General features: G+C 47.0%; 2 protein-coding genes across 5 annotated transcripts; both read left to right on the top strand.

Annotated features, from left to right (window-relative positions):
• Positions 1-531: 531 nt before the first annotated feature.
• On the top strand, positions 532-2,723 carry LOC114847956 (macrophage mannose receptor 1-like). Of its 2 annotated transcripts, none has more exons than XM_055507005.1 (6): positions 532-637; positions 760-825; positions 936-1,322; positions 1,514-1,867; positions 1,975-2,040; positions 2,240-2,723. In XM_055507005.1, the coding sequence occupies exons 1-5, from the start codon at positions 607-609 to the stop codon at positions 2,007-2,009; spliced, it is 873 nt and encodes a 290-aa protein (XP_055362980.1). In that variant the 5' UTR covers positions 532-606; the 3' UTR covers positions 2,010-2,040; positions 2,240-2,723. The 2 variants fall into 2 exon arrangements, with proteins under 2 accessions (XP_055362980.1, XP_028993796.1); XM_029137963.2 differs by having other exon boundaries at positions 1,949-2,040.
• Positions 2,724-7,673: 4,950 nt separating this feature from the next.
• LOC114867197 (macrophage mannose receptor 1-like) lies at positions 7,674-20,115 on the top strand. 3 transcript variants are annotated; one of them, XR_008694040.1, is made up of 8 exons: positions 7,680-7,712; positions 8,753-8,797; positions 10,259-10,639; positions 10,791-10,827; positions 15,279-15,574; positions 15,883-15,977; positions 18,406-19,773; positions 19,869-20,115. XR_008694040.1 is itself a non-coding variant. In XM_055507014.1 (7 exons), exons 3-7 carry the CDS (start codon positions 10,381-10,383, stop codon positions 18,514-18,516), a joined length of 798 nt encoding a protein of 265 aa, XP_055362989.1. In that variant the 5' UTR covers positions 7,674-7,712; positions 8,753-8,797; positions 8,929-10,380; the 3' UTR covers positions 18,517-20,115. The 3 variants fall into 3 exon arrangements, 2 of the variants coding, with proteins under 2 accessions (XP_055362989.1, XP_055362988.1); XM_055507014.1 differs by having other exon boundaries at positions 7,674-7,712; positions 8,929-10,639; positions 18,406-20,115; XM_055507013.1 differs by having other exon boundaries at positions 18,406-20,115.
• Positions 20,116-20,134: the final 19 nt, after the last annotated feature.

The following is a 20,134-nucleotide window of genomic DNA, read 5'->3' as shown; positions in this document are numbered from 1 at the left end:
ACCTTTATTTGTAAAATTAATCAAAAGGATGCCTCAGGCTGCGCTAGCGTAGTGTTTGCATCAGATCAGGACATGTGGCTTTACATGTGCTTTGCATGTTTTAAAGCAAACATTTTCCAGACCATCCATGACACCGCCATTCATTCACTATGATTCAGAGGCTCACTGATAAATTTAGACATTAACAAACAAAAATGAGCTTTGAAAATGTCGGCCATCTTAAAATGAAATCTATTTTCCTCTAAAGAGTTGGACTAATTCAATTCTATTCAATTTTATTTATATAGTGCCAATTCAAGGTGCTTTGCAAGGTATGGTTTTAGACCTATACCTACGGCTGGAGAATTTCATTTGTCATTGTTTGATTTCAAACTTGATACAAATTGTTCCATAATCTTTGCTTCAGACAGCGCAGAGGGGGCGTTCAGGGTTACTGTTCATTAACAACCATGTGATAGCCCAAGGGTTGGCATGGCCCATGCTTTGCATAGGAACGGATTAGGATTCACTGTAAAACGTCAAAACACAATTGTGAGAAAGACAGACAGAGCAGGAAAGTGGAGGAGAGGCTAAGGTAATAACTCAAAATTCTACAAAATCTTCAATATGTCTTCACCCTGCTGGCCGCTAGGTTCAGGTAAGACGTGACAATTAGGCTAAATGAATTTTGCTCTTAGGGCAAAAACAGACAAATGAATAAAAGTCAGTTGAATCAGGCTTAGTGTATGAAACCCAACGTTCATGCTCATGTATTTACAGTTTGTGGAGAATGTTTTTTATTGGCCAGTCTGAGAAGGACAACGCTGTGTATTCTCCTCCTAACAGGTCAGTTTGTGTCACTTAAATGTCAAGCAATGGGAGCCTATGACTTGAATTCATTCAGCTCATGTTTTCATAGTGTGATATAAGTCTGAATAACTTACTTTTGTTGGCAGGGCTCTGTCTGTGCCTTCATAAATACCACTTTGTTAATAATTCAAAGACGTTTCAGGAAGCTCAAGTCTTCTGCAAAACATACTTCACTGACCTGGCCACTGTTGACAACATGGTGGACATGCAGCAGCTGGTCGCAGCTTTCGACAGTGGTTACGAGGGTTCAGCGTGGATAGGTCTGTACGACATTGACTGGGCTTGGGACTGGTCCCTGTTAGACCTGAGGTACTACAAACCCGGCGAGTACTTGTACAGGGTGTGGAGCGCCGGTGAGCCCAACCAACCAAGAACGCAGACTTTGTGTGTCGGTATCCTGGGAGGTTATTGGTTTGATTTTTTCTGCACTGAAACATTCACGTTTGTATGTTACATCAACCCCAATGATCCCAGTGAGTAACATTTTATAGATGACTATTACAGATTGTTAAATGCTCCAACTTCACTGGCCCCACTTATCATTAAAGTCATGATTTTTTACAAATACAATTCATTTGTAAACAACAAAGGCAAATGATGTAGAAACCACACAGACTGAACCATGGATTGTTTCTAGGATGTGACGTTCTCTGGTTTCTTTCAGCCTTAGAAGCTACTTCCACTGCAAACTACATCTATATAAACCAAACAATGGTGTGGGCTGATGCTCAGACCTATTGCAAGCAGCACTACAAGGAACTGGCCAGTGTGAGAAACGCCACGGAGAACATGTTGATTATGGAGGTGGTACCAAATGATTTAATGGTTTGGATCGGACTGTACAAAATCTCCTGGATATGGTGGTCAGATTCGAGCGTCTCCCGGTTCACTTACTGGATAAGTGGACGCCCATTAGCCACCTCAGGGAACTGTGTTTCCAGTGTGAAGAATGCTACTGTATCGGGGCAGTGGATGGAAAACCCGTGTACCAATAATTTGAATATGATGTGCTACAGCAGTGAGTTCACTTTATTCAATCATTTTTTGTCAATGTGAGCAAAGTTTATAATGAACGTTTATGCCTCTCTTTTGATATTAGCTAAGAAGCAGGTGTTTATTCTAAAGGTAACAGCAGTGAAGCCCTCAGTCGACATGAATGACCCGAACGTGCTGGAAAACGTCCTCACGTTTGTGAGTATAAGCATTAATCTTCACTTGTATTATTCCTTTTGTTTTGGGACCATCTCAGCTAACCATCCAGTGATTAGAAGGGTTTATTGGTTTATTTCCAATCTGAGTATAAAACAATGTTTCACACATACACCATGATGAGTGATAAGATGCTGATGACTGTGGATCAGCATCACAATGTCCTTTTTGTTTTTGTCAGATGGAAGTGAAGCTCAGCGCCATGGGAGTCATGAAATTTGTCAGATTAACATGGAAAACAGATCCTGGCAATAATATCTTCCACCCAGAAGACAATAAAAATGTTGGGGTAATGAATCTATGCTAATTTTGTATGCTAGTTTTATTATTATTAGCTTTCTAAGAAGGCAGGTCATTTTACAAACAGTCCATAAACAAAGCTAACATCAAACCATAAGTGTACAATATATACATACATCACCATGCCTGTTGGTTCTGCTCTTCCTTGTATAAGTTTAAACCATGTTTTTGTGTTATGTTAGAAATGTGGCATGTTATTATGTAATGTTAATAATAGTGATAGTGAAATACCAAACAAGCAGCTGCTGATTGCTGCACAACTACAGTAGCAGGGTAGTCATTTTCACGTAAATCAGTAGCTAAACTGCAATTGATGGAGTTTTGTTGTTTTTGTCTAATAAAAGGTTTTAACTGCACAATGCAGTAACTGCAACTGCTGTAATATCTTTAATCACTGATCACTGTTTTCAGATGTGCTCGTTTCCATAGACATAGACAAAAACAGATCCTATATCGCTTTAGTCCCAGAGTATCTGTATTTAAATGAGGCAGTTAAAGTAGAGCTAAATACAAATGAAAGATGCAAAAAAGAATGAAGGCGATCAGCAGTGTCCTGAGCTGCCTTCACATTGTGATGAAAGTCTTGTTGTTCAGACTGAACGTCACAACAAGAAGAGAAATTCTATGTAAAGAGGAAGTGACAGGGTTGATTTACAAACTTTAAATACAACAATCAGAGAAAACCTGCATACATGCATGTAGGCAGGGTGGGCGTAGGCAGGACTGGAGAAGAGCAAAAACAAGGCAAAACACAGAGTCCATAACCTAAAGTAAGTAACTGTCAGGAACACACGGAGGAGGACCCAAATTTACAGTGCGGACGAAGATTATGGTTAACAAACAGTGTTTACTGACCAAAACGTAGTCAGGCGATTCAGGTCAAACACGTGAAGACTCAGTTTAAGGCACAAAAGGGAGCAGGCAAGATCAGGTCCAGTAAACATGCAGGGTTCGGTACACAGGTGAGCTCAGCAGAGGTACAGACTAGGACTAGACAAAAACGTAGTCAGACAATCGGGAACGATACCAAGATCTCCAGGCGTAGGTACAGACAGGGTGTATGCAGGAATCGGCGGTCAGGTTCAGACAGGATCGTGCAACAAGTTAGCTATACGAGAACGCTGGAAAGTGGTCTTGGAAACTCAACAATCTGGCGGATAACTAAGGTAACAGGTGGTGTTTAAATGTCATGGTGAGTAATGACAGATGAGGCACAGGTGCGTGAAAACCGGAAGTAAAGTGGGAACTGCTGTGGTATAACCAGAAACAGAAGTGCCTACAAAATAAAACAGGAAAATGGAACCAACACACGGATGACAAACTAAGAACTTTGAAAATAAAAACTGGAACGAAAACCTGACAGTAACAGTCCAAAACCATCCTCTTAATGAGGGTGGAGGCGAGGAGTGTCTCTACCCAGCAGCCGCTGGGCCAGAACGCCACCTGTAGTGCTCATGAGCGGACGTGGAGTTCTGAGAGGCTGATGTCGAAACAAGATGCGACCAGTGGACCATAGGGAGAGACGAGGTCCTCCAGACGAACGCTGACCCAGGAGACAGAAGAGCCGAGACAGTGAATCTTGGGGAGGTGGCCGTGCAGGACCTCTACTACATGAAATACAGAAACAGTTTCACTGTGTAACAATAGGCCAAAGTATTTTTCTTGAGCAGTAAGTGTTCTATATTTTTAGTATTTCACTGCCAGAAACCATGACACTGTCAGAAGCCCTAAACATGGTCAGAAACCTGAAAATCAACAGCGAAAGCACCCAAATCTTGGGAAGGTGGTTGTGCAGGACCTTTATTAACCCAGCTCTCACTTTTAGTCCCCACGAGGGCAGCAAAGGTGGTGTATGGAGTCAAATTAGGGTCACATTAAATTTGTGCGTGCGTAAACCGATCAAGTAGCAACAAGCTAGACCACTGACTGATGACTTTAATTATATTTAATGATCAGACAGACATGACGGCTCATATTCATGTCTATGAAGTGTGACGTTACTGTCGTGATTTGCGGAGGTGATGCAGTTGCGCGAACGTTAAACTAGTGTTTCTATCTGACGTCAATATAGCATGTTAGCCGACAGGCTATTAGCAATGCCAAGCTATGGTATGATGCAGCTGGAGTTAAGGAGGGTATGTTCTAGTAACGCCGCCGTTGTGATTCTGTGTGATCATAGATACAGAGTCACATCTCCTGCAGGACAGTGTCTGCTGCTCGTGGCTGGTGGAGCCTGATATCAAAGAAAAGATAGAGAAGATGTGGACGGTGAGGGCACATGTGGTACCTGCAGTGATAGGAACACTATGCGCTGTAACTCCCAAGCTGGGAGAGTGGTGACTGCGCCTTCTGCTGGACAAAACAAGCTGTGAGGTAAGTCTGGCTCTCTTGGTACATACAAATGATTATGTACAATTCCCTGCTCTTTGCGACATTATTAATTATTTATGTCATCCATCCATTTTCTACTGCTTTTTTCCGGGGTAGCGGGGGGCTGGAGCCTATATTATCTTACTGAAGAGAGGCGGGGTACACCCTGGACAGGTCGCCAGTCTACTGCAGGGCCACACAGAGACAAACAACCATTCAGGCGCACACTCACACCAACCGGCAATGGAGAGTAGCCAGTCAACCTAATGGCATGTCTTTGGACTGTGGGAGGAAGTCAGAGAACCCGGAGAGAACCCACACAGACACGGGGTGAACATGCAAACTACACACAGAAAGGCACCAGGGCCGCCCCGGGAATCAAACCCCTTCTTGCCACCCACTGCACCACTGTGCCGTTTATGTCATGTCAAAATGTATTATATAGTTCACTGTGCAATAGTGTGACAAACGTGTGGTTGTGGCAGTTAGCAACCGGACACGTGCTGTTCCAACTAGTTCCATGACAGTTGTCGGTGCGCTGTAAGTGGGTCACGTGTCTTCAAGCACTGTACATAGCAATATTATGGCTCAGGTTACTGAGGAGTGTTCATTTCATTTCATTTTGTTCATATTATTGTGTGTATTTCATAATCTGAATCTGTATAGAGCTACAGTTAATATGCAGTAATAAAAAGGTAAATGGAATACGTTATATTTGAATAAACGGATAACAAAAGAGAACTCAGCAGAGGAAAATCACGTCTGTATCTCATGTGTTCTTAACGTTTATTTCAGCTTTACTCTAGGTGCTGCAGTCCAGTACCTGTAATACGTTTTGCAAACTTTAATTCTGATCTGAGAATTCTACTAAAGCAACTGAAAAAAACTGTTGTGCAGAAAGTAAACCTATTCTAGTTAACCACTAGCTATCAATTTAATGAATTAATAATTATTATCATCAATAACAATACTTATGACTTAGATGAAACCAATGTCATGAGTTCAGTGTCAGTGACCTTTGTAATCTGAAGAACGTTGAACACAGAACCAGATCAGAGGTTTCCTGAAGGATGCTTCCAGTCATCCTACTGCACAACATCTGGATCCAGATTTGACGCCCTCAAGGTTTTAGTAATACTACTACTGCTACAGGATGTAGGAATAAAAGGAAAAGATATATAGAAGCTAATTCCACTGCAAACTACATCTATATAAACCAAATGATGGACTGATGCTCAGACCTATTGCAATGTATGACCTATTGCAAACATAATGTAAATAGTAGTGACATTGAAGTACCAAATAAGCAAGCTGCTGTTAATACTGTTAGTACTGCTGTTAATGCAGCAGTACTGAATTTCATATTGCAAAGCAGCAGTTAAACTGCAATTGGTGGAGTTCCATCCATCCATCAATTTTGTAACCGCTTATTCGGAGAATCCGGAAAGAACCCACAGAGATGCAAACTCCACACAGAAAGGCATGAACCCAGGCCGTTCGCGCTGTGAGGCGAGTGCTACCCATTGCACCGCTGTGCCGCCCCTGTTCTTTGGATTTTAACCCCACATTAAAAACTGCTTTAATCACCGATCACTGTTTTCAGATGTACAGTACCAGCTGCTCATTTCCATAGACATAGACCAACACAGTCATATACAGTATCACTTTAGTCCCAAGGTATGTATTTAAATGATGCAGTTAAAATAGAGCTAAATACAAATGAAAAATGCAAATAAGAAGGAAGGCGATCACCAGTGCCAACAGTGTCCTGAGCTGCTTTCACATTGAGACAAACGTCTACTTGTTCAGCTCTGACCAACGTCACAACAGAGAGAGAAATTCTGTGGAAAGGGGAAGTGACAGGGTTGATTTATCAACTGCAAATACGACAATTAGGCAAAAACTGAGAAAATGAACTGAACACTGAATAGATGAGTTTGATTGTTGATGTTTGTCATGTTCAAATAACAGCCTTCCTAATATGCCTTTGAGCCAGTGAAGGTGTTTCTCTGCGTTTGCTTGTGTTTTATTGCACAAGTTCCTCCTGAAGTCTGAGCAGAGTGAGATGAGAAGGATCTTCTCTGTGGAGAACCTGACAAACAGCTGCTGCATGTGGATGTACTGGGCTTAGTGAGTGAGGGAACAGAAGGATTATATGAAGGGTTGTCGTGTCCTCCTCCATAGTCCAAAGGCACTGGTTTAGTTGAGCTGTCAACACTAAATGTCCAGTACATGTGAGCTCTGGTCTCTGTGATTGAATTAGTAAAGGTTGTACCCGGGGATTATTAATATAGAGCCCATGTGTGACCAGTCCTGATCCTTATGTCGTCTGGTTTCTCCCTGTATATGATGCAGGTTTCTTGTTACGGGTTCTAGTGATATGACCGGACTTAAGGCAGGTCACACTGTAGACATGTCACCATATTATGTACTATATGTATGAGATTGACAGACATCAGAAATGAGTACTTTCATATTTAAATATGGAAATTGGAAAATCTAAAGGAGAACATCAGCATGTTTGTTAAAGAGTGAACAGTGTTTTATTATGTTCAGTCAGAACAAGGAGAAACATCAGAGTGTGAGTTATATATGTTCTGTGAATAACTCTACTGTTTATTATTATTGTTAATTTTGTTGAATTCATGTTGAATCATCTTTTTGATTTGTCAGACTATAAATTATTCTGGAGAAGGATTTAAAAACAGATTTACCTACAGTACTTTGATGTAAAACTTTATAATGATTGCATTGAGGTGTCACAACTCTGGAACCTTGTGCCGTTACCACTGCCATTTCCTTTGACTGTTTCTGGTTTAGTTCCTGTTTGTCTAGTTCTGTGTAGCTTTATGTTTTAGTAATGTGATCTCTCCAGCTGCTGGTCATTATTCATCACGCCTTGTATTTAAACCCCATGTCCTCCCACACCCAGTGCCAGATTGTTTGTTCATATCACCAGTGTCAACTTGCCAGCGTTCATTCTGGTAAGTCCTTGTGTTTTTGACCTTTCCTTGCCTGCTCCCTGTCTGTTTTGGTGTTTGGACTCTGCCTAGTTTGTTGAACTTAGCCTGGAGATTGACTACTACAAGTAGTCAATCTCCAGGCTCCATCTAGTAGTCAATCTTTACTACTTTACTGTACGGTCGCTATCACCCAAGTTTACCTGTGTACCAACCTCTGCCTGTTTCGACCACAAAACTTGTCTGTGTGCTGTGTGTTTGGGTCCTCACCTTGCTACTCCTGCAAAGCATGACATGAAGATGTTTTATGCATGTGGAATATCTAGTTTTCTATACACAGTACTGTTCAAAAGTGCGGGGTCACCCACACAATTTTGTGTTTTCTATTAAGTCACACTTTTATTTACCAGAATGAGCTGTAAAATGAATGGAAAATATAAGGTTGAAAATAATGATTTGTATTTGAAATAATATTTTTATAATCCTCATACTTTGTTCTCGTCAAAGAATCAACCATTTTCAGCAATTACAGCATTGCAGGCCTTTGGCATTCTGGATGTTAATTTGTTGTGGTAATCTGGTAACCTGGGCCTTCAGACGCAATGAGCAGACACGTTGTACCATTACGACACTGCAGTGACAGTTGGTGGAAATGGGCCTCTATACACTAAGTAAAATACTTAGTAAGTATTTTAAACTAAGTAAATATTGCAGCAAAAATCTGACATTTGCAGCTTGAATAGTCATTTATCACATTAGCAATGTAAACAGTGTATTTCTGAAACGTTCATTGCAAAAGAAGTTCCTTTCTGTCAAAAAGAAGGACATTTCTAAGTGACACCAAACTTTTGAACAGTAGTGTAATGTTTAGATGTTAACCTTTAAGCTAAAATATGATTTCTGCAATAGATATGTAATAGAAAATGTGTTTTCGCGATAAAATCCTTTACTAATTGCTGCTCTTATTGTTTGTTGAATATAAAAAGAATGAGTATTAAATTATGATTTTCTGTATCAAACACATTAAAGATCTGAGACTACTCATTAACAGTGTTTGATTCCAGGCAGAGAAAAGATGCAGCGGACTCTGTTTCTAGTGGTTCTGATGGGTAAGTGGATCATCTGATCATATCCACAGCAGAAGCTGATAAAAACAAATGTAAATTTTTAAATGTAATTTTTATTGCATTCACATGTTGTACATTAAAATATATTTGGAAATTATACCTGGACACTCCAGGTGTCACTGTCATTCCCCTAATGGGCATTGAAGCCCCACAGCAGAACGATGGGGTCCCCAGTTGGAGCGCTTTCCAACACTCCCTCCAGAGACCCCAAGAAGGCTGAGTACTCCTCACTGCCGTTTGGTCTGTAGGCACAAATGACTGTTGGTGACCTATCCCCGACTCGAAAAGCACAGGGAAGCCACCCTCCCATCTACTGGGGAAAACGCCAACACATGGCAGCTAAGCTGGGGAGCTATGAGCACGCCCACACCAGCCTGCCACCTCTCACTGCAGGCAATTCCAGAGTAGAACACAGTCCAGCCCCACTCAGGGAGTTGGGTTCCATGGCCCAGGATCTGCCTGGAGGTGAGCCTGACTATTTTTAGCCAGTACCACTCCTGCAAAAGCTCAGGCTCTCTCCCCCCACAGTGACGTAACATTCAATGTCCCAGTAGCCAGATTGGTGGTCTGACGATTGGGTCGCTGAGGCTCCCATCTTCCACTGCTGCCCAATCCATTTTGCAACGACCCCCAACAACTCCTCCTGTGGGTGATGGGCCCACATGAGGACCCCTGGCTGCGCCATACTGGGCATGATGGACATACTGGTTTATCCATCATAGGGGGGGTTTGTATCTTAGTCTGGCCCGTCGCCAGGACCTGTTTGCCATGGAAGACCCTACCAGAGGCCCTCGACAACATAGCTCCCGGGGTCATTCAGACACACAATCCCTCCACCACAACAAGGTGTCGGTTCAATCTAAATAAAATTGTGACAAATTAGTTACTTAAAATAAACTTTTGTCTCACAGATTCCTCACCTGACAAATACCATAATATGACTACAGTAATATAAAATAAAAATATATATATCTGTCCACTCATCTGTGGTATAATTGTTCTAAAATATATATTTTTTCTCCATAATTTCAATTATCTAGACAATTCAATTATATTTGTGCCCTGGAGACTCCATATTAGGGTCTGTCAGGTGAGGTGTTAAGGGTTTACATGAATAGAATTAAAAAAACTTGTTCAGAACAGCAACGAGTGGCAGCAATAAGTGGTGCCTTCTATTTCTTTTTAGCAACTTGTCTGCAGTATAATGTATAATGCAACCTACAGACAGATTGTGGAGGCAGGGGCAGTTTTCAACTGAATGACTAGTAAAACAATTCAAGTGCTTGAAAAGTAAAATTAGACCTTGACTGAATTATTTTGTTATCTTAATGAAGATCAAACCTGTAACAATGCCCCAATTTAAATTAGCAGCAAGACTCATGTCACCGTGATGCATATGGGACTGTTTTTTTTTATTTGCTGCAGTGTTTCCTGTGTTCTCAGGTCAGTGCTCCTTTTCCACATGTTCCCTGTATCAGTACCACTTTATTAGAGAGAACAAGACCTGGTATGAAGCTCAGACGTACTGTAGAGAGACATATACAGACCTGGCCACAGTGTCTGACATGACAGACATGAGGAGACTCTGTAGCTCTACACAGAATCAGGATGAAGCCTGGATTGGTCTGCACAGCTACCCAGGAAGAGAGAACAGGAACTGGCACTGGTCTCTGCCAGGACTGGAGTTTAATGACAGTGATACTAGATGGGGGAGTGGAGAACCCAATGATGGAGGTGGAAGTTTGGAGAACTGTGTTGTGACGTATCCTCATTTATGGAATGATTATAATTGTTTGAATATGTGTGCCTCTCTCTGCTACAATGGTAAGAACATTATACAGTGCTATGATGTGTTTTAATTGTATCATCATGTCAAAACTATATATGATTGAATGAAACTAAATTGATAACTACCATTAACCTTTAATCATATCATTTTGTTTTCTTTGTTTCTGTATTTCGTGGTAATATACAGGCACAAACAAAAACACCACATTTCATTATATTAATACTGTCAGGAACTCGGGCAGGCGGCGAACCCACATGCACAGCACGGAGGCGAGAGTATAATCAACAGAAGGTTTATTATCCAAAGGCACGGTCAGACGGTCCAGGTCATACACAAGATGGCTCGGCAACAGTACAGGCAGGGAACAGGCAAAACTCACGGTAAGTAGATAATCCAGGGTCGGGCAGGATACACGATGCAGACAGGAACAAAACACGGGAAACATGAAACACGGGGACTCCGGAAACTAGGGACGCTCAGCTCAGGGATTCACAAGAAACACGAACACTCATGGGACTCGAATACGACAATCTGGCAAGTGACTACGGGAACAGGAGGCGACTAAATACACGGGTGAGTGATTACTGATGCAGCGCAGGTGAGGATAACGACCGGGTGAAACAAGAACAGCTGTGACGTGACATGACTCGGAAGTGAAGCTAGAACACAAAACAAAGACCGGGGGACTACCAAAATAAAACAGGAAACGGAACCTGGAACCAAAATAAGGCAAGGAATCAACTAGAACAAAAAACACAGATCATGACAAGAACAAAAACACAGATCATGACAGTACCCCCCCCCCTATGGCGCCTTCCACGGCGCCTACGGAAGCCCCCCCCCCCAAACCAGGGCGGGCGGAGGGTGGTCCCAGGCGGAGGGACCGAATCCCTACCCCTCAAGGTACACGAGCAGGGTGGGAGGAGGGAGGACCGGGGGAGGGCCAAAACAAGAGTCCACAACAAAGTCCACGACCAGGGAAGACATGAAGTTCAGAGATTCCGTCACGGAGGGTGACGGCGTGGCGAGATCCTGCTCAGCAGCCGCTGAGCCAGGGTGGCACTCTTAGTGCCCTTGGGCTGGACCGATGTCCCCGGGAGCCACCCCGAATGGCAACGTCCTCCAGGCGGACGCTGATCCGATGGGCTGAGGAGTCGAGGCGGGCGTCGCCGCAGGAGGCAGCGCCATCCGGGCAGCAGGAGGCGCCGAGGGCGAGGCCACTCGTCCGGCGGCCGGGGCAAGGACGAGGCAGGGGCCAGCGGCGTCCTCTTTGGACCACCGCGACGAGAGACAGGAACCGATGCAGGTGCGGCCGGAGCCGGGCCGCCAGGAACCGATGCAGGTGCGGCCGGAGCCGGACCGCCAGGAACCGATGCAGGTGCGGCCGGAGCCGGGCCGCCAGGAACCGATGCAGGTGCGGCCGGAGCCGGGACGGGAGCGACCCCCTCCTGGAGGTCGGCAGGGACTACGACGGGAGCGACCCCCTCCTGGAGGTCGGCAGGAACTACGGCGAGAGCGACCCCCTCCTGGAGGTCGGCCGGAGCTGCGACGGGAGCGACCCCCTCCTGGAGGTCGGCAGGAACTACGACGGGCGCGACCCCCTCCTGGGGGTCCGCCGGGACTGCGACGGGCGCGACCCCCTCCTGGGGGTCCGCCGGGACTGCGACGGGCGCGACCTCCTCCTGGAGGCGCGCAGGAACTGCGGCTGGCGCGACCTCCTCCTGGAGGCGCGCAGGAACTGCGGCTGACGCGACCTCCTCCTGGAGGCGCGCAGGAACTGCGGCTGACGCGACCTCCTCCTGGAGGCGCGCAGGAACTGCGGCTGGCGCGACCTCCTCCTGGAGGTGCGCAGGAACTGCAGGTGCTGCCTCCTCCTGGAGGCCGGCGGGCGCTGCGGCTCCAAGGGTGACGGGGAATGGAACGACCGCTACAGGGCCGACGGGAACGGGGTCAGAGACAGGGGTGACCTCTACTTGGCCTACGGGAACGCCCTCAACTTGGCCTACGGGAACGCCCTCTACTTGGCCTACGGGAACGCCCTCTACTTGGCCTACGGGAACGCCCTCTACTTGGCCTACGGGAACGCCCTCTACTTGGCCTACGGGAACGCCCTCTACTTGGCCTACGGGAACGCCCTCTACTTGGCCTACGGGAACGCCCTCTACTTGGCCTACGGGAACGCCCTCAACTTGGTCGACAGGGACAGGAACTGGAACGACCTCAACATGGCCGACAGGAACAGGAACTGGAACGACCTCAACTTGGTCGACAGGGACAGGAACTGGAATGACCTCAACATGGCCGACAGGAACAGGAACTGGAACGACCTCAACTTGGTCGACAGGGACAGGAACTGGAACGACCTCAACATGGCCGACAGGAACAGGAACTGGAACGACCTCAACTTGGTCGACAGGGACAGGAACTGGAACGACCTCAACATGGCCGACAGGAACAGGAACTGGAACGACCTCAACTTGGTCGACAGGGACAGGAACTGGAACGACCTCAACATGGCCGACAGGAACTGGAACGACCTCAACATGGCCGACAGGAACTGGAACGACCTCAACATGGCCGACAGGAACTGGAACGACCTCAACATGGCCGACAGGAACTGGAACGACCTCAACATGGCCGACAGGAACTGGAACGGCCGCAACATGGCCGACAGGGACTGGAACGGCCGCAACATGGCCGACAGGGACTGGAACGGCGTCAACTCCGGAGCTGGCATGACAACTTACGGCTGCCGAGCTCGACGGGGAAGACGTCGGGCCTGATTGGGTGGGGTTAACAATCGTCAGACGGGCGGTGCCCTCTGACGGGGACAAGGACGGAACTGGGGTCTGGGCGACACACGGCTGATCTGGGGTCTGGGCGACACACGGCTGATCTGGGGTCTGGGCGACACACGGCTGATCTGGGGTCTGGGCGACACACGGCTGATCTGGGGTCTGGGCGACACACGGCTGATCTGGGGTCTGGGCGACACACGGCTGATCTGGGGTCTGGGCGACACACGGCTGATCTGGGGTCTGGGCGACACACGGCTGATCCGGGGTCTGGGCGACACACGGCTGATCCGGGGTCTGGACTAGGTTCGACTGGGCTGGGGCCTGGAGACGACAGGGCTGCACCGGGGCATGAGTAACACACGGCTGAACTGGGGTCTGGACTAGGTTCGACTGGGCTGGGGCCTGGAGACGACAGGGCTGCACCGGGGCATGAGTAACACACGGCTGAACTGGGGTCTGGACTAGGTTCGACTGGGCTGGGGCCTGGAGACGACAAGGCTGCACCGGGGCATGAGTAACACACGGCTGAACTGGGGTCTGGGCAGCGCGCGGCTGATCTGGAGACTGAGCAGCGCGCGGCTGAACTGGAGACTGAGCAGCGCGCGGCTGACTTGGAGACTGAGCAGCGCGCGGCTGAACTGGAGACTGAGCAGCGCGCGGCTGAACTGGAGACTGAGCAGCGCGCGGCTGACTTGGAGACTGAGCAGCGCGCGGCTGACTTGGAGACTGAGCAGCGCGCGGCTGACTTGGAGACTGAGCAGCGCGCGGCTGAACTGGAGACTGAGCAGCGCGCGGCTGAACTGGAAACTGAGCAGCGCGCGGCTGAACTGGAGACTGAGCACCGCGTGAGAGCAGGAAATCCTCCCAGGGAAACAACCATGGAGCTGGGCAGGTTGGTGCAGGCACGACGATCCGACGGGGCGGGGAGAAGGAAACCGAAACCATCGGCGGTGCGACTGGCGCTGGCGTGGTACAGAGCGCGTCGCTTAACTCGTCAAACTTCGCGCATAGTCGCTCGTAGAGGCGATGAACGCTGGGGTGATCTAACGCGGTGTCATCGTCCTCCAGCGTCACTATTGCCACCTCTACGGCGCTGCGCTGATCCTCCGAGTTACTAGCCCGTCGGTAATCCTCCGCAAGGATCTTGAAATACTTATGTAGGTCGCTGGGTAGCTCGGCGCAGGTAAACTCCATACTTCCGCGGGAGAGTTATATTTGCCGTAAAAAAAAACAAGGGAAAAACAGTCACTGACCTGACCGGAGGCTAAGTGCTGGCTGGGTCCAAGTGTGGCCAGATTGTTCTGTCAGGAACTCGGGCAGGCGGCGAACCCACATGCACAGCACGGAGGCGAGAGTATAATCAACAGAAGGTTTATTATCCAAAGGCACGGTCAGACGGTCCAGGTCATACACAAGATGGCTCGGCAACAGTACAGGCAGGGAACAGGCAAAACTCACGGTAAGTAGATAATCCAGGGTCGGGCAGGATACACGATGCAGACAGGAACAAAACACGGGAAACATGAAACACGGGGACTCCGGAAACTAGGGACGCTCAGCTCAGGGATTCACAAGAAACACGAACACTCATGGGACTCGAATACGACAATCTGGCAAGTGACTACGGGAACAGGAGGCGACTAAATACACGGGTGAGTGATTACTGATGCAGCGCAGGTGAGGATAACGACCGGGTGAAACAAGAACAGCTGTGACGTGACATGACTCGGAAGTGAAGCTAGAACACAAAACAAAGACCGGGGGACTACCAAAATAAAACAGGAAACGGAACCTGGAACCAAAATAAGGCAAGGAATCAACTAGAACAAAAAACACAGATCATGACAAGAACAAAAACACAGATCATGACAAATACAACAATGACTTGGCCTCAGGCTCAGCGTTACTGCAGACAACATTACACAGACCTGGTCAGTGGACTGGACCAGTTGGATGATCCAACCTTGGCATCTTACCGCTATGTGTGGATCGGTCTGTTCAGAGACACCTGGAGGTGGTCAGATGGGAGTAACTCCTCCTTCAGAAACTGGGAAAGTCTTGGAGATTTGGTTGATGGACAAAGTAACAAGACATGTGCTACTGTGTTAAACACAGCAGGAACATGGAGCTACGACTATTGTGATACACAAAAACCCCTCTACTGCTATGAAGGTGAGTTTAGCCTGCCTCTTAATTTGACTTTGTCTGTGAAAAGCAAACACAGAAGGTTCTTGATCATTTTCAGCTGTTATGTACAAAAATCCTTCTACAGCTATGGAGTTTGATGAAGACTTGACTCAATTTCACCCAGATGCTGCTTTACAAAATCAATTCATCTGTCAAACACAGAAGGTTCTGGAACATGTTTAGCCCTTAAGCTCTTACTGCATGTTCAGGACAAAGTCAGCTGCATAGAAATAAAAGCCTATGTTTTACCAGCATTTAACTGTAGATGATGATTTATGATCCTGTTGAATCAGCTCCAAAGAAGAAATACGTGGTGAGAGTGAAGCTGGCTGCTGACCCCTCTGTGAACATGACAGACCCTGCTGTGACTGAGACCATGTTGAAACAGGTCAACTTTACATGGTATTATTCATAACATCAGCATCAGCTTCTAGACGTGTTTATTAGAGGAACCTTCATCCACCACATGAAGATCAGTGTTTCCTGGATGTTTCCAGTTCAAACTGAGTCTCTGTACTGTGGACAGTCCTTAGTTCATCTTTCTACAGGAACCTTTATCAGCACTGACCTGCAACAGGCTCATTTTTTTTTTGTTCTGTCCAGCAGTTTAGCAAGCAGCATATATTATGCTGAATGCCACATTGTGATGGACAGCTTTGCTTTAACAAGAAGTGTATATATAGAATATATATACTCTTCCTGATTTATGGTTTATTTAATGGTTTATTTAGCTAATCCAAAATGTGTGTGATGTTGCTGTGTTGGTGGACAGGTTAGGTTTCTGCTTTAGGGTGTGTATGCGGGAGGGTGGGGGGGAGGGGGGATAAGGGGTGCAACCAGCTGCTGAAACCAAGCAAATCTGTTAAGTAAACAATCGGAGCAAAAAAATAAATAAATAAGAAGCATGGATGTACCTTAGGCTAACACATTCATAACTAAACATTTTTTGTACTGTGGTTTACCTTGGAGATTAATACTAATACCAATAATAGTGCTAAGGTATGTGCACATACTAATACAAACATATACATACAATATACATACATATGTGCATTATTATACATATCCCATACTACTTAATAAAAGTCATGACATACAACACCACAAATTCCATATTCACACATTATTCATATTGGTAGTGATAAGTATCAATAATACTTACAGGATTTGGAAAGTGTCCCACTACAAGGTTAGTAAGGCTGTAGCTTAACATTATTCACCCAAAGGGTGAGGCAGACGTTGGTGCATGAACAATGCCACTTGTGGAAGCCAGGGTGATGTGAGGGGCTCGGCCACTACGCCCATCCAGCAAGCAGAGGAAGGAATCCTAGCAGCCAGGGAGCCCACACACCTTCAGTTCCAGGAGGGCAGGTGTTGCAACCCAAGCTGCCCACACAGAGCCCCCCAGGCAGAGCTGCAGCAGCCACAGAGACAGCACCCGAGGTCAGAGTGGGCCACCGGGGGTCAACGCTGTCCGCCCCATGAGAACCAGGGGCAAACACTCCCCCCAGCGGGAGGGTCGGCCTGAAAGAGTAGAGCCCGAGGACCCACGGTCCGTAGGGAGCCCGCCAGAAGATGCCCCCGCGCCCAGAGTGGGGCCCGCCCCCAGTCCACCACCCCCGCATGGGCGGAGCGGGGCCTACCCCACCAGCCCGACCTCATCCCCTGGCGCTACAGCGGCCTGCAGCACAAGGCCAGCAATTGGTGAGGTCAGCAGAAAAGAGACCACCCAGGCAGACGATCATCGTACCCCGGGCGAAAAACCGGACCCCCCACACTTCAACCGCACCACACGCATACCAACTCACACAAACACAGACGCATACACCCACCCACATGTGCAACACACATCATCACATCAACACACACACACACACCATAGACTCTCTCACAACAAACTAGTCAATCATACGTGAACTAATGCACTCTCAGATACATTCTCGCACCCACACCATTCGCTTGATCACATTCGTGGGGAGGGTAGGTCTCCGGCCTGCCGTTCATGTGGCCCCAGGCAGGGACCGCAGCTCCTCCCGAGCCCCAACCAACCCCCCCAACCCGGGGGAGGCAGAGGGCAGCAGAAAAAGGTCCCCCAGAAGCCTGCAACCCAGCTTGGACGTGAGTGTGTGGAACTAAAGTGCACTGAAGGTGGGTGACACCTCCAGGAGCACAACCGCTGGCTGACGGTGTGTCCCCCGGACAGTGCCCCCCCTCGCCCTAAATGTCTTTTTGCAGTTAAAACTGGGTGGTGATCTCTCCATCAGGGCCAGTGGCCGAGGCCACAACTGGCCTCAGCCCCAGGCCCCAGTGAAAGAGCCCACCCCCGGCCCTAAATGTATGTGTATGTAGCTAAGTATGAGGAACTTTGGGAGATACCCAATTCTCCGGGGGGTTCAGCAGACAGAGCCATCTGTCTGCAGAAGTTAGTTTTTTATGGGAAGGCTCCGTCTACTGCCCCCCCCCCGGAAGGAGCCCCCAGATTCCTGGACAAGTGTGTATGACTAATGCAATTAAAACTGCAGAGCATCCCACTTGGAAGGGACGGGACCACTTCCCAGTAGCCCCGGTCCCTCCATCAGCAGGACGCCCCTTGCAGACCTAAGTGGATGAATGCGGAGAAATGTAGTTGGGAAGCAGAGCGCCAGGGTCCGCAGAGCCAGGTTCCCGACTGGCTCTGCTACCTATCCCACCACCCCCCACAACCCCCAGCCAGGAAGGGACAGCCGAGACCCAGGGACCGCAGTACTACTGCCCAGGCGCCACACGCAGCAAAACAGTCTCTAATGACACTGAACCATCTCTTTTCTGTTCCACAGATGGAAGCAGCGTTCAGAGATAAAGGTTTATCTGTGAAACTGAGCTGGAGGAAGCTCCCTGACAAACTAAACACCACCAAAGAAGAACCTGAACAGGGCTGTGCTCCATAAAACACATGAATCAAACCTGTAGAAAAGAAGCTTTTCAGTCAGGATTATGGTTGTAACCAGTGATTTTGTTCTAACCATGAATTTTTTACTCATGAATTTAGATAATTTCTCCTATCTTCACATCTGGCTCAACCTGATCTCTGGGTTTCTGATTTCTAAAGACTTAATGTGTATTTAATTTCTGGAACATATACTGAATGAGATTCTGAGAAATTAAAGAGGCTCAGTGTGAGTTGTGTGTTGTACCAAAGCACCACAGGCCACCTCTGTCCGGCGTTTGCAGGTATAGTTGCCAACCATTTGATCCATAGTATCTACTCTTCCTTTGGTCTGGTTGTAGAAGAAGATCACTTTTGTTTTTTCTTTGTGGAAAAAACAGATGTTTTTTGTTTTTCTAAGTAGCGGGACAGCACTTCCCTTTTTTCACATAGCTGATCATGGTTATGCTGACAGTAAACCCAAATCCAGAGCTGTGGCCCTTTGTGGACCTGGAAGCCTTCATGACTGGAGGAATGTCTGGCTTGTTCTGTCGCAAAGCTCCCACAATAGTCAGACTCTTCTCCAGGGATGCGCTGATGAAGAAGTTGTCAACATTTATGTGGCTGTGTAGAAATTACATGGTGGTGAGACTGCTGACATCAGATGTGTAAGTGGGGTAGTACTGGTAGTACTGACTGTCATTTTTGACCCTACATGTGTATCTAAGGGTTAATGCACCAATCCACTATGACTCCAGTACAACCTGTAAGCTATTAGGACAATTATCCTCTTTGTTATTTCCAACATTTAACAGAGAAATATCAGCCTAGTAAAAGTAGAATTTAAGAATTTAAAGCATCTTTACTTGACTTACAGTTGTAACCTAAAAAACCTTGTTATGTCAAGTTAAGTAATTTTTATTGCATTCACACGTATATTATTATTTTAATCCTTTTTAGTTTTGGTTTTCAGTCTTGTTTTTGTTTATGGCGTCATGCGACTTCCTGTTTGGTTTCCAGGTTCTTGTCCTGTACTCATTTGTTCCAGCTGTTCTGACTTAGTGTTGCTCTCCTCATATGTTCGTCCTTGGGTTCTTTTCATCAGAGTATGCTGGCGTGTTCCTGTGTGTGTGTGTTAAACCTTAGTTAATTAAGTAAGAAAGAACTCTCCTGGAGAGAGCAAAACACTTTTTTCCAGCCGAGAACCATGACCTCAGACTCAGTGGGGCCCAGAGAAAATCTTGGTGGCACACCAAATTGGGCTTCTATTAATCATGAGGTGAGCTCATTGCTTACTATGCATGCTACTTGACTCTTTTCCATTAAAATGATGATAAACATCAAACACATTTACCTTTCCTTGTGCCTAAAAAGTTCAGTTCAGTTCCCGGTGGTCCGGAGATGACTGCGTCGGCATCAGCTTCTGGTGGTCCTAGTGATCTTCCCTGGCCGTCCTGGATTTTCAGGCTGGGCTGGTGTCCTCACCTTCGTCACCTCCTACCTACCTACCGCCCTGGGGGCCTATGGCTGCCTCTTGTTCAGACACTGGCCTCCAAAGCTTCTGCTCTTTTCGTCATCACCCTCCTTGAAAGGAGGGTTTGGACTCTTTGTTGTTTCCCCTTGGATTGTAGACATGTCTT

The sequence above is a fragment of the Betta splendens genome, chromosome 2 (genome assembly GCF_900634795.4).
Source record: "Betta splendens chromosome 2, fBetSpl5.4, whole genome shotgun sequence".
Lineage (NCBI taxonomy): Eukaryota > Metazoa > Chordata > Actinopteri > Anabantiformes > Osphronemidae > Betta > Betta splendens.
This window is presented reverse-complemented; position numbering and strand designations above follow the sequence as displayed.

Coding starts and splice junctions, on each gene's coding strand:
- LOC114847956 (XM_029137963.2), top strand. CDS start 607: ATGTCTTCACCCTGCTGGCCGCTAGGTTCAG. Junction 638..759: donor CTGCTGGCCGCTAGGTTCAG/GTAAGACGTGAC, acceptor ATGTATTTACAG/TTTGTGGAGAATGTTTTTTA. Junction 1,868..1,948: donor GAATATGATGTGCTACAGCA/GTGAGTTCACTT, acceptor TTTTGATATTAG/CTAAGAAGCAGGTGTTTATT.
- LOC114867197 (XM_055507013.1), top strand. CDS start 8,764: ATGCAGCGGACTCTGTTTCTAGTGGTTCTGATGG. Junction 10,640..10,790: donor TGCCTCTCTCTGCTACAATG/GTAAGAACATTA, acceptor GGTAATATACAG/GCACAAACAAAAACACCACA. Junction 10,828..15,278: donor ACATTTCATTATATTAATAC/TGTCAGGAACTC, acceptor CATGACAAATAC/AACAATGACTTGGCCTCAGG.